The sequence below is a fragment of the Ceratosolen solmsi genome, unplaced genomic scaffold (assembly GCF_000503995.2).
Source record: "Ceratosolen solmsi marchali unplaced genomic scaffold, CerSol_1.0 scaffold56, whole genome shotgun sequence".
Lineage (NCBI taxonomy): Eukaryota > Metazoa > Arthropoda > Insecta > Hymenoptera > Agaonidae > Ceratosolen > Ceratosolen solmsi.
In genome coordinates, this window is record NW_011948425.1 from 3,697,627 (window position 1) to 3,712,167 (window position 14,541).

Consider the following 14,541-nt stretch of genomic DNA (forward strand, 5'->3'; position numbering starts at 1 on the left):
TTTATGGATAAAAGGAAAATAGCAGGAATCAATTTTATATCCATATTTTATCCCAACACTTTACTACTAGTGAATTGTTATTAAAATGATTATGTTAGGAGGAGTTTTACCGGTAATTTAATTAAAAGGTTATTTTTCGTTAATAATATAGGCTTCGCGTTTACTTAAACTACATTACATATTATAAAGACTTTTAAAATGAATCATTTTTAATGCCATGTTATTACTTTGCACTTACTCGTAAAAACAAAACCAGTTTCGTGTTTACTTTCATTTTTACGGCCTAGTTTAACATCAAACCCTCATCAAAACTATATATATATATATATATATATATATATATATATATATATATATATATATATATATATATATATATATATATATATATATATATATATATATATATATATAAGCGCGCTCACGCACACACGCACACACGCGCGCGCGCACACACACACACACACACACAGAGAGTTTATTACAGTTCTCACTTTGATATTAAGCTTGAAAAAATAATCTTTTAAAAAATTGACTTTGTTTTATCACGAAGAAAAAAAATACCTACACTAACTGATAAATAAATGAAAAATCGTAGAATCATTAAAGTTTCGTAATAACATGCATCAATAATTTTTTCATAAGCTAGAGACTAAGTGTAACGTATGCTTGAGTTGCAGCCGCTAGTTGCAATATTGAAGAGGGTGAAAAAGTCGTCGTTCAATGCTCATTAACAGGACTGGCAAGCACAATTTATAGAAAAAGGGACGTGACCCAGTCACATTTGTTATATACATACGTTATATAAGGTAAACAACACGTACAAGAACGACAAGGCGACTACTCTGTGCAAAATTTATCTTTTAGATACACGTAAGATTGTGTAAACGTTCATATTTCGCATACGGATTACACCTACGATAATATTTTTTCATTAGCCTATTCTATTAATACTTTATTTTCTTAATATATAAGTGCATTAATATATATAATATATCTATTGAGCAAATTTTCGTAAAGTAAATACTTAATAATTCACGTAACAACATTGAAAATATAAAGCAGGCCTCGTTGATGAACAAATTATAATTTACCAATTAATAACAGAATATTAATTAATTACTATTCCTAAGGTTCTTTATACACATGACATGCATACTTTGGATAGCAATGAGAAAACTGCAGTTAACGATCCTTAATATTGTATATTGTTACGTGTATTGTTAAATTTCGAATAGGAATGATTTGAAAATTTTATATATTTACATCATCAACATAATTTTTGACATTTAATATTGAAGACTTGGAAAATTATAAAAAATATGGATGTTTCTCATTTACATGCAACATAGTACAGTGTATATGTATATTTATAGAATATATAATATAGGAGTTGTCACGAGCCTTAAAATTAATTTACCATTAAAGCATTAAAAACAATGTAAAAATAATTTTATTAAATAAATAAAAATCTTAATTATATTAATTTACAAACATTTATTAAAGTAAGAAATTCTTTTGCAAAAATATATAATTAATTTTTACTCTTATTAATATAAGTCTTTAAATTGTTTATAAAATATAGTGAACGATCGTCTGTACGCGTGACCCTTACATTCTTTATACATTATATTTAACATTATATACGGATATATCCAATGTTTATTATGTACATGGAATGTATGCGTTGAAATTCATATACGCGTAAAGGACAGAAGAAAAAAAAGTATGCGATTTTCAAAATACGCGCTCGTTAGCAACTTTTCCAACCAATGCAAAAGGTGTTCGACGCATACCTGCAATTTAGGATGGCGGATACACACGTAAGTCATCCGTGCACATACATAAATGCTGTAGTGAAAAATAAACATTATTTAATTTTATTCACATAATGCTTACTCTTTTTTTTTTCTCTGCACCGTAAATTTCCCTTCTTTTCTTCATCCGATATGGCAAATTTGATCAAAGTTTAGCTAATCCACTTAATTTTTATACAAACAGTAAACATTCTGTTTAATCAAAGTTAGCTTAATTTTATAATACTTTGTAGATAATGTACATAGGAATTAGTATAAATTCTAGATAAATAATTTCTCTATAATATAACTTATTAAATAAAAAAGACTATTAGAAAATTGCAAAGAAAACAAAAAACTATAAGTATTTTATCCATGAACAAGAGATTGTGCGTAAATATTAATATCTAGGATTCGATGGCTGTTTATGTGTGTTTTTCAGCTTCTTTTTCAATTCTTCCTTTCTTTTAAATTCTTCCTGTAATTCTCTTTGCTTGCGTTTTCTTTCTAATCTCATCTCTTCATCTGAAATTGCTATGAAATTGCGATATAGAATTTATATTCTTAATTATTTTTTTTTTTTTTTTTTTTTTTTTTTTTTTTTTTTTTTTTTTTTTTTTAATAGAACTGTAATTTTTAAATGTCATTAATTTTTTTTTCCATACCGGTCGATCCATTAGTTTTAGGCACTTCATCTTTAGTCTCTTTTTTCACATCATTCGCTATGTTTAACTTGTTATTATTGATAAATTGCGCATCAACTGGAATTATTATAATGTAAGTATTGAATAATATAAGTACGTTATAATAAGTTAAAAATTATTTTGCAAATACCTATTGATTTACTTGCTTCGGAGAGGCCAATCACAGCTTCAGTCTCAACTTTATTGACATTATTGATATCCGTATTTTTTGGTGCACCATCTGCTTAAAGTTAGTTGTCAAAATTTAATCCTTTTAAAAATTATTTATAAATTTGTCAAAACGAATAATATTAATTATTGAAACCTGTAGATGGCTTTAATGTATCTATCTTTACATTTTTAGAATAAACGATAATGGCGTCTGATTTTTTATCTTTATTGTATAATTGATCTAAATCAACCATATCCATCATTGCATCGGTCTGGGATATTTGAACAGTCTCTTTAAATGGCTCTACATCCGTATAATAATAATAAATTGTAGGAGCAAATAGTCTAAGAATTTTCATTATGTACTCTTACCAATATTATCTGTGTCAGTCAAATTATTGGCTTTATTATGGGGGGATTCGTTTTGTGTATTTTTTGTTGGTAAGGAGCAGCTGGATCCATTAGATAATCTGCTGATTTTAATTTTAATCTCAGTGCCAAAGCAATTCAATGCCTTTTTAAAAGCATCATTTAAGGAAATCTGCAATAAATTCACAATTATTTCTTAGAAAATTCCTATAATTATTATTTTCACCAGCCGTCGTTTGTTAGCAATAGTAATATACCATTCTGGATTTTTGAATAGCCGATCCCTTAGAAGACCCTTCGATATTACAATATCCAATACCTTCGTGAAAAGTTCCATCCCTCCTTTGGACTCTAACAATGGAAGCACAACCTACCTGATATTTGCCTGTATTGTAATCGATAAAATCTAAAAGCAGAGGACAAAAATTTAGTAAAATTAATGAAAACATAGTACTTTTACGACAATCCAATGCTCACTGCATCACAATTCATAAATAATGTTTTATTATCTACCAAGAGTTTGATTCGTAATTGCATGACTCCAATTATCTAGACCAAACATTTCATTGGCTATTTGAATTAATTGCGAATACAAGGCACCGTGGTCGTTGGCATATTCTTTACTTGACATTTTCGACAAATCATTTCTTGAACTGGGCTATCAATGAAAAATACGTATACAAGAATTATAACGAGCGGCACTGAGAATCCGTTCGAAATGCAATGATAAAACAAATCAAGCTCCAAATTGGCTCGGGATTATACTTACAAATTTTATACAACTCATGATTAACTTTCTTATTGGTCAGCGTAAAATAAAACAAAACATAACCTCGATAAACAGAGTCGTGCTAGCGTAAGCATGAATTTTATTTATTATTCCATTCGGCAGAATTTGCACCACGCGACTCCTTAACTACATAGGCTATAAATAATTTATCCATCGGCTGCCTCTAAAAGCCATAGTAGACATAAAGCAACAAATGCTAGATCGTTTGGATTCTGGGCCATCGAGTCTACGTCATTAATGCTCCCACCAACACATGCAAGACTAAAGCCCAACACATATAGGTGGCGGTGTCAGCTAAGCATCGATGGGGCGGAGTGACGTCGCCGCTGTTTCATCTCTGACGTAATTGCATCGTCATTCGGCCCAGAGCGACGCAGTTCTCGTAAATTGGCGAGCGAATATTTAAAATCATACTAGCGTCATGACCCGGCTGGTGGGGCTCGTCGGTGCGGCGTGCGGTTAGGACGGTAACGGGGTTAGGGGGGTGGGGGGGGGGGGGGTGGGGGGGGGGGGGGGGGGATGGCTGTCGTCACCTGCTCGAAATTAGAATGTGAATAGGCGGGGTGGAGGATATAAGGGCTCGGTGGAACCTTGGATCCGAACAAACGTGAAAAAGACTTTGGTCACGGGGGAGACGAAAGCAATATTATACTTAAAGTGGATGGCAAGTATTTAAAAGCTCCGGAGGAGGGTCGATAAGATACTTTCACCGAGATAACTTGTCTAGATGCTCAAAGAGCCTATTTTCGTACGATTGCCATGTGTGCATTGAGTGATAGTCAACTCGGAGCGCACGTATTTAACGGAGAATTTAATATAAAATTTTATGCCCGAGAAATTAAGTTTCATTTTATTATACGCGGGAGATGTATTAATGGGGATGATATTAAAATGATGTAAAAATACCAATGATCTAGCAATACCAGAATAATGCACGATGGAAAGGTATTTTATTAAGAAATTTTTTAAATAATCCAGTCGACTACTTGACATTGTTTAAATCCTGTTGGAGTGTATAAAATAATACATATAAAAGATACAGAATAGATCAGTTTGAAAAAACACTTAAATAAATTATTAAATGTCATTGTGTTTTTATGTTTTATGTTTTTTTTTTTTTTTTTTTTTTTTTTTTTTTTTTTTTTTTTTTTTTTATATAATATTATTATTCTTTAAGCCATTTCAATTAGAATTAATATTTTCAGGATATTACGACGAGCCTACGCGTTTTTATCAATATTTCCTGCACGAACTTCCTTTACTTCCGGTACGTTTTAAGCAACCTTAGAACGCAATGACAATTATATTTAATAAAACTCAAACTCTGTATTCACTGACTCATGCCTTTAATAATCTGTGCTTTAGATTAACGTTGCGTTCCCGCGACTTTATTTCTTTTCACTGGCAGAGAGATTAAAGAGAATAAAAAAAAATGCTTAAAATATTATTTTTATAGCGTTTTATGCTATGTGCCTATACTCGGAATATGAGTAATACCGTTTTATTCCTACTTTCATCATAATCTTATTAATATTGTTTCGATGCACACGCGCATACAAAGGAATTATATGTATATGTAAATATCTTTTTTTTTTTTTTTTTTAGCCGCTACTTGCATAGATGTTGTTATATTATAACAACTTATAAATTCATGTTTAACTTATGGTCTGACGTCTCCTGAAAAGATTATTCTCATTACTTTGCTGCCCCTGCTGATTCAAGGTAGTTTGCAATTCCGTCAATAGATTAATGTCAAATTACATGATATATTAAAAGTTAAAAATCCAATCACTTCTATCGTGCTCTATTGATCAATTGCCCTTTCTACACTCTTCAAATTATACAAATAATAAAAAGCTAATGCCGCTTGCAGTTCATACTTTGTACTCCACCTTCCCGGCAACATTTTTATAGTTCAGATGAATTCTGCCTACGGCGACATCTGTGAGGAATCGCTGATATTTTGTGCGTTGGTATTATGTTAATTACACGTGGCGCTAGAGGGCGCAGTTGAAACGAATTCCCCGCCTTTTTACTCCAAACAACTTAAGTTTTTTATTAATATTCGTCCATTTCTACATTATGTCCTCCTAATACGGACTACAATTTTTAAATGTCACATTATCGTCAATTCGATTGCTAATAAATGAATATAATGATAATATATATATATATATATATATATATATATATATATATAAGTATTTTCATACAGACTTCATATCGCCCAGTCGATAAATAGTTTAATCTTGCTTAAAATGCATAAAGGAAAATGTATATTTAAATTTAAATTAATTAAACAGGCAAAACGCCGTAATATATGGTATTATGGTAGTAGACTTTTTGCAAATACATAAACAATTATCATAATGTTTCAACGTGTCTGAATGCGAGTTTATTTCAATAGCGGATATCTGCGATATTTTAGAATATTTTAATAATACGTAACGTACAAATTTAATATTATAATGCCTAGTACACGTATGTGGATTGATTCATTCAAACTTATGAGAAAATGATGTTGTATGAAAAAATATTTGCATTTTAGATCCTATTAGAATTCATAGCTTAATAAAAAAAATAGAAAAGAAAAGAAAAAAAAATTAAATAACAAATAGCCTTTTCACAGCGCACGATCGACAAATACGATGGCGAAGAAAAGAAAGAGAGTAAAAAAAAAGGATCCCTAATTATCTAAAAATCAATCAAAGTTTCGTACTTATAAAGGCGATATTCTTGTAATTTTGAGCAGAGTTTGTTCGGCATGTCGCGCTACCCGACGGACACCCAATGGAAGCCGGACGATTACGAGTGTCCCAACAACACATCCAAACGCGCCCTTAAACTCGTTACTAACGTTACCGCTCCCGACCACTGCATTGCGCGCGCGCCTTAAAGCCCAGTCCGGAGCATCGCCGCTACTACGAGCTCCGTGTCGCTCTCTTTCTCTCTCTCACGGCCCATTCCGATCCTGCTTCTCTCTCTGCTTCCGGCCAGCAGGCGCACCATCGCGACCAATAGCAACCTCGGCAAATGCTTTCGATTCCGTCTCGCGACAGTCGTCGCCTGCATCACTAAAAGAGAATCTCGCTACCGTAGCAGAAGAGCGCGACTTAGCCTCTTCTTCTCGTAGCGCAACGAGGACGTACGTTAACCTGGTGGTGGCGCGAGTGGCCAGGGGACAGGGAAGCCGATAGGTCCGTCTCTCTCGCGCGCCTTGAGCAGTGCGTGTACACACGCGCGTACGTGCGGTGGATTAAGAGAAAGAGAAGCAGCGTTGACGGAGGAAAAAGTACACGCGCGTTCGGCTCAGCCCATACGTATCCTCCGCCGGGATCTTCGACCGCCGTCTCCCTTCCCCATTCTCGTTGAACAATATACGCGGCATAATAATCGCGCCTCCTCGAGCCAGTGCAGCAGCAAACGTCGTTCCTCGTATACCGTTTGCAACGTCGTCTTTGTCGTCAACGGAGTCGTCGTCGCCGCCGCCGCCGTCGTTCATCCTCCTCGGCGCCTCGTTCATTGACATTTGACAGCTGAGAAAGAAAAACAGTGGTAGGGAGGATACAGTGCAACGTCTCCAAGGATTCGATCTTCAGTCAACTCGAGACACCTTCCTTCCATCCATCCATCCATCCATCCATCCATCCATCCATCCATCCATCCATCCATCCATCCATCCATCCATCCATCCATCCATCCATCCATCCATCCATCCATCCATCCATCCATCCATCCATCCATCCATCCATCCATCCATCCATCCATCCATCCATCCATCCATCCATCCATCCATCCATCCATCCATCCATCCATCCATCCATCCATCCATCCATCCATCCATCCATCCATCCATCCATCCATCCATCCATCCATCCATCCATCCATCCATCCATCCATCCATCCATCCATCCATCCATCCATCCATCCATCCATCCATCCATCCATCCATCCATCCATCCATCCATCCATCCATCCATCCATCCATCCATCCATCCATCCATCCATCCATCCATCCATCCATCCATCCATCCATCCATCCATCCATCCATCCATCCATCCATCCATCCATCCATCCATCCATCCATCCATCCATCCATCCATCCATCCATCCATCCATCCATCCATCCATCCATCCATCCATCCATCCATCCATCCATCCATCCGTCCATCCTTCTTCCATTCATCCTTTCTACCTTCCTCCCTGCCTTTCCTCCTATCACTTTGTAAAAGAACCTTCCCCTTCTTTAAACCCCCCGATCCCACCCTCCACCCAGAAGAGCGCGAGCATTGCACAATTTGCCAAGAAGTGCCAAGTGGGAAGAAGTACGACAATAATAATAATTAAAAAAGCGTAGGCGTAGTTGTCGTCGTCGTCGGCGTCGGCGTCGCCGCCGTCGTCGTCGTCGTCGTCGTCGTCGTCGTCGTCGTCGTTGTTGTCGTTGTCGTTGTCGTTGTCGTTGTCGTCGTCATCGCTCAAAAGAGCGTGAATCACACTGGTCGGCGCTACGTAGGAAAAACCTTCCTTTCTATCTTTATTTATTTCAATTTTTTTTTCCTTTCCTTACATTTTTCCACCCCGTGTTGATCGAAACTCCAAAAGACATTATTTTTAACGTTCGAATTTTCTCTGATGCATTCGCGTTGTAAAGCCGCTCTTTCGTTACAGCGACCATTTACGATTATTAAAGATTACCAAGGTAAGCGGAGGGAGAATTTATTAAACTGGGAATAGGATCGGGGAGGAAAGTTTGATAGTGTGCGTGGAAGAAGTAGTCTGGCAGGGATCAAAGCTCGCGCAACAGAGCGGCCAAACAAACAAACATCCTTAGGACGACTGTGAATTTTAAGGAGGAAAAAAAAAACAAAAACATAAAAAGAAATCTAGTGACCACGCGACCACTCGCTTCGAAATAAAAGGAGCGAAACTCGACGTGTAAATTAAAGTAGCGTAGACAGTGTCAGGTGAATCAGCCGGCGTGAATCAGCGAACGGCAGGAGTGGAGGAAGCATAAATTGAAAAGGCTAGAATGTCGGAGTTTGTGGAACATCAGCATCAGCGGCAGCAACAACCACTGCAGCCACCGCCGCCGCCGCCGCCGCTGTCACAACAGCAGCAGCAGCAGCCGTTAAAACCACTGAAGCGCGAGCTCGACTCGACCGACGATTTCGAGCACCTCGAGCACGAACTCCAGCAGACGCATCAGCAACCCCTCCTCGATCTCTCCAACAACTTGGTGGACTTTGATCGAATGTCCGGGGGCCCGCAGTCGCATAATCAGCTCGACGGCCCGGCGGAAGAGGGGCCCGAGAGGCGCAACCTCTTGGACACGAGCGTGCCCGCGAGCAATGGCATCGAGTGCGACCTGAAACCGGTCCCGGCAACCCCGCCGCCCTCTGCCGACCTCGAGAAGTTCGACCTAGGAGGATCGTCGCTGCGAAACGAATCGAGGGACGAGCTGGGGACCCGGCTTCGCGAGCAGCTCGAGGACTTCAAGGATGCGCGCATGAATGTCCTCGACAATGATTACGAGGAGGGACAGTGGAAGCCCGAGAGCCCGATCAAGTACCAGCACGACAACATACTGCTCAACCACGATAAGTACACCGACGACGATGATAACGTCAACGACCACGGGGACAACGTGGACGTGGACGACGAGGATACGTTCGCTCGCGAGGAATTCGGCTCGGTCAAGAAGCACGAGCCCCCGATAACCCTCTACGGCTTCGGTGACATAAAGTCCTCGTCCCTGCCGGAGCCCGAGAACTCGCCGGAGCTCGACTTCGTCAAGGACGAGATAATCGTGCACGAGGCGACCTGCGAGTTACCGCGACATCGCGAGCCCGAGCTCTGGAACGTCCTCGAGAAGAGCGGCAACGATCGGTTCGAGGAGCGCGAAGTGTTGCACGAGGAGCCGCCCAACAAGCCCCTGCCGCCCATCCCCGCGAGCACCGAGCCCGAGCTCTTTCACGACGAGGACTCCTTGACCGACCTCAGCGAGGCCGACATCATCGATGAGGAGAAGCTCGAGCCCAAGCCCGATCCCTCGCCGACGAAAAGCCTCGGCCGGCCTATGACCGCCACGCCCCAACTGTCCAACGCCCCCGAGAGGAAGTTTTACCGCGAAGAGCCGACCAAGAGCAGAGAGATCGAGGAGATCGCGCCCAAAGACATCTTCCGGCGAATTGGAATTGGTGAGTCGAATGCACAGCTTCCCTTCGCCCTTCTCAACTACCGAACTCTGCATCCGCTTACGACGCCAATGCACCACCAGCATCCTCACTCCAACCTATTATAACCGATATCATTTCCCTCTATCCCGATATCATAAGGCTCTCGCCTTGTTATCGGCTCGTTGCGCACTACGGTCGTTGAACCCCCGTCGATAGATCCGCGAGATCCAATTTAATTATGGAGTGCACGAGTGCACGTGCCGCGTGAGGCTTAAAGCGAGTTGGAAGCGATCCGATGAGAAGCAACGGTCGCCGTTAGGCTGCCGACCCCCGCCGAAGCGAAACTCGCGCGCGAAATTGGCGCGATCGGGATGATTTGATCATTCCGAGCACTCCGCGTCAAATAACTAGGACTAATGGACAAAACCGGTCGTTTCGTAGGTACATGTCTACGATCGAGAACGGATAGAGATTGAGAGTGAGAGAGAGGATCGCGAAAAGTCGTCTGAAAATAGACGCTAGGCGCCTTAGGATAGACGAGAGAGAGAGAGAGAGAGAGAGAGAGGCGTGGGAAGAGTCTGTTGTTGCGGACTCCCAATCCACGTAAGCTGGAGGAGATTCGATGCGCGGGTGCGCCAATATCGTGCCAATAATTTGCGACCTCGTAAAGCCCTCGAGCCTGACGAATCTTCTCTCGGAGCGGAAACTCGCACAAGTGAACCAAGTACATGGCCGCGACGGCACTTTCTTTCTTTCTTTACGTCGCTGACACTTGGCCGTTGAGTGCCAGAGTCTCGGTGAAAGCGTTCGCCTATCCTTGCTCCTTCCCCCTTTTTCCCTTTCATTCTATCTTTCTCTTTATTGTGTATGTTCGCTCGCCCTTTTATCCTTTACTTTATGCGTTTTTTCTTCTGTTTTGTTCCTTTTACGAAGATCGTGAATATCTAGCGCAATTTCTCTACTGCCCGCGCATTCTTTTGTAATTACACGAGGTTATTTTCAGCCTCGATCGACATTTGCCGCTCGCTGTGCTTTAACGCCACGACATCGTTTCGCGCGTTATTTTTACAACTGGCATCCTTGGAGAAAAGGATCGTTGACCATTGGATGTTAAATGTTCGGCCTTGGGAGAGATAGAGATAGGGGGGGGGGGAGGAGGAGGATGTCTTAGCGGGCGTAAAAAGTTGAGCGATGGATTGTCAAAAAATGCGTACTCGAATTAATTTATTGAAAAATTTAATGGGCATAGCCTATATAATCGCATAAAATAATTAGTTTATTAGCATTGCTCGCAATCCATTAATTATCCTCTATAAATTGTATATAAATTAAGAATTTGCTGCTGCTTATAATCGTAAGATATTCATCAAGATAGTGGTGCGATTTATTTAAATTAATACAAAATAAAAAGAAAATAACTGAGCCCCGCTTCTTGAATTATGCAGATTATTAGGTTTGCCGAATACGCGTGTCGCTTCATAAAATCGCCAACACTCGCGAAGGATTCGAGTGCATTGGAACGATAATTCACCACGAGCAGGAAGTTAATGTAGGGACACTAGAAGAGTACGTTAAAATACGCAGGTCCGTTTAACCGAGGATGTTCCTCTCATTTGGTGGATCATATTTTCCGCAATTTACATTAATTGTTAAGGCGATGTTGATAAATGTGACTGGAGTATTTCATAATTCCACGTTTAATCATCATTATTATTATTACTATTATTATTATTATTATTATTATTGTTATTATTATTATTATTATTATTATTATTATTATTAGGTAGAGATGAGATTTTTCAACGGCAATTTGGAAACTCGGTAGTTTGACAATTGAAAAACTTTATCGCTCGATGGATGGTCGGATGGAGTTTAGTATCTAACGCCAATGATTTAAGCTTCGATAATCGTTATATAAGACATTGTTGTCGTTAAAAAATATAATATTAAACATAATACCGATGGACCATATTGCCGTCACGTTTATACGAGAGAGTAAGTATTATCGAGTAAATCGTGCTCAAATTGCTCCCTTTTCCATTCAATTTCTTTATAATAAAATTAATGGTTTAATTGCCATCTTATTACGTAATGACACGCTCGAATATTTAATTGATATTTGATAAAAATGCCACTGTGCGCTCAGCAATACGACCAATGTTCCATCGAATAGTAGGACGTTTGGCAAAGATAATCAATGTGGAAAATGTTGTATGGAACGTAACACATGAAAATAATTCCCCCCTCGATATCTCGATTACACGATTCCAATGTACAATTTACCGCTAACTTTCTACGATTTTTATATTGAGCTAAAAATAACTAACAGTCTTCTATCCCCTTTATTTTATGTTGAGAGCTAACTTTTTCTACATAGAGATGACGTGTTTTTTGTAGTTGACATTTAATAATGACCAATAGCGATTTTAATCTCTATTTATTAAAAAATATTTACGACGAATATGGAGCTATATTTTTTTTTTTTTTTTTAGCAACATTAGGATAATTAATAAAGAAAGAGATTTTGTTTTATTATGTCTCTTAAAAACAAAAGTCCTGCTCGATTATTATGTTGTAATTCTTTCAACGGTCAAATTAGAAAGAGAGAAAGCGTAGTGTCGCTTATAATTTTAACACGAGAATTGAAATATTGAAGCAAGTCTTTTTTTCTAGAACTTTTGTTTCCTTAAAATTTTCGCTTTCGAAACTTTTAACCGAAGACTTAAATCGTCTTGATTAAATGCGCGACGTGAATATGTCTGTCGCTGTATCACAAAGCACGGATATTTTTTTCCATAACTTCGTATATTATCATAACAAAATATATATAAAGTTTTCAATTCTTAAGTTGTGGCATTGAAATCATATTTTTAACTAGAAGGAAAGTAGCCTTTGTAATACACATTTTACAATTTCTTTGTCGTTGTACCATCAATTTTTTTTTACAGAATTTGGTGTACAATAATATTTTGCTACAAATAACTTTACAACTCCTTCTAAATATTAATTGCTTTTATCGTTTCTTTTATATAATATGCCATTGATATATTACATTCAATTATTAGTAATACTCGTGCTTATTTGTCTTTTTTTTTTTTTTTTTTTTTGATTTTTTTTTGTTTTTTTTTTTGATTTTTTGACTTTCATCATTATCGTGCCCAATACTTTTACATGAATTATATAATTTTTGTTAAAATATTGAATTTTATAAAAGAGAAAAAAAAGAATAAGCGCCCAACTTTAGAGAATTAAAAAAAAAAAACAATCAGAAAGAGAACATTTCGCTGCTTAGAATATAATCTAATAATAGAAGTTAAATCACTAGTATCAAGAAATATCCCAATGATGAATCAGAGAAGTGGCAAAATCTTTTTTAAGGCGATCTTACGAAATGTAAAAATACGAAAACAAGAATACGTATAGTTTTCAATGTACATTAAGTATAGAAATGAATAGTCTGTTAATATTGTTGAACTTTGTTTATTACATTGTGGAGATGAAATATTTGAAATATTTATAATTCAAGTAGCGTATATGTAATTCTTTATTTATTGTTTTTTCATTGGAAATTGTAATTATAAGTAAAGATTCTAAAGTAGCTCATAATTTATGAAAGTTATCAAAAATTATATTTTTCATCCATAATTATATTTACGTATGTCGGATTGGTTATTATTAAACGCGCATCTTACTTTACAATCAATAGAAGTTTTTCACCTGAAATTTTAATTAAAAAGTTTCCAAGGATCGTTACACTTCACTGCTGCCGTACATAATATAATTCCATTTCTTATTTTCATGCGTTATATTTTCAAACTTATTTTTACTTTTTATTATACAGACGCGCGCACATATCGGCGCGTGTGCGTTTTTAGGGCTTAATGAGCAGTATGTTAAAAGTAGCTTATTAAATAATCAATTACTACTTGGTTATGCAAATGAGCGTAAAATATAAAATATTTCAGAGAAAAAGAAGACCCGAGAGGAGGGAAATGTTTTATCGAGTACATAAGTTTTTAATTATCTATCGATAGATGAGCTCTCGCAAGTTGACGCATCCGCTTCCTTCTAATATGACAAAAATAACATTATCTTTTTCACTTTGATAGTCTTCTTCATTATTTTAGCAATTTTATTTCCCTCGGAGATTAATGTTTAGTTATAGTTTAAATGCACAAGAGGGAACTACAAATACATCCCTACTTTGTACACTGAGTTTTTCATAATTTTTCTCAATTATCTATGGTCTTGAGACACGTTGTTATCGAAAGGACAGACTCGGCTATAATTCTAATAAAATTCTTTCCTTAAAAAAAAAAAAAAAAAAAAAAAAAAAAAAAAAAAACAATCTAATGACTGTCTATTCAATAATATAAATGTAATTTAAATTGCATTAATAGTCGTGTTAAATATGTGACGCCAACATTTCTCTTTATATTCAATTGAGATAATGATAATGTAAACAGTGATTATCTATATTACACGCAATTATCCTTCGTAGTGAAAAGATTCCGTTTATTTATTCTATAAAATTTAATAATTTTTCAAACAAAGT

At 37.3% G+C, this 14,541-nt stretch overlaps 2 protein-coding genes across 3 annotated transcripts in view; one reads left to right on the top strand and one right to left on the bottom strand.

Annotated features, from left to right (window-relative positions):
* Positions 1–2,171: 2,171 nt before the first annotated feature.
* Positions 2,172–3,891, bottom strand: LOC105363020 (uncharacterized). Its single transcript, XM_011500590.1, has 8 exons — positions 3,789–3,891; positions 3,533–3,677; positions 3,277–3,425; positions 3,023–3,191; positions 2,805–2,954; positions 2,647–2,720; positions 2,462–2,591; positions 2,172–2,330 (listed from the first exon to the last, which is right to left on the bottom strand). Exons 1-8 carry the CDS (start codon positions 3,804–3,806, stop codon positions 2,197–2,199), a joined length of 969 nt encoding a protein of 322 aa, XP_011498892.1. The 5' UTR covers positions 3,807–3,891; the 3' UTR covers positions 2,172–2,196.
* Positions 3,892–8,820: 4,929 nt separating this feature from the next.
* Positions 8,821–14,541, top strand: part of Rtnl1 (reticulon) — a 55,652-nt gene continuing 49,931 nt past the window's right edge. For both annotated transcript variants that reach the window (XM_011500345.1, XM_011500346.1), the window contains exon 1: positions 8,821–10,007. In XM_011500345.1, coding sequence (XP_011498647.1) covers positions 8,840–10,007 — 1,168 coding nt within the window. In that variant the 5' untranslated portion in view covers positions 8,821–8,839. The remainder of the gene's footprint in view (positions 10,008–14,541) is intronic.

What these genes read in the sequence shown, in the direction of transcription:
- LOC105363020 (XM_011500590.1), bottom strand. An exon ending in GACTGACACAGATAATATTG is followed by an intron (nt 2,955 to 3,022) that starts GTAAGAGTACAT and finishes ATACGGATGTAG; the next exon opens with AGCCATTTAAAGAGACTGTT. An exon ending in TAAAACTAATGGATCGACCG is followed by an intron (nt 2,331 to 2,461) that starts GTATGGAAAAAA and finishes GCAATTTCATAG; the next exon opens with CAATTTCAGATGAAGAGATG.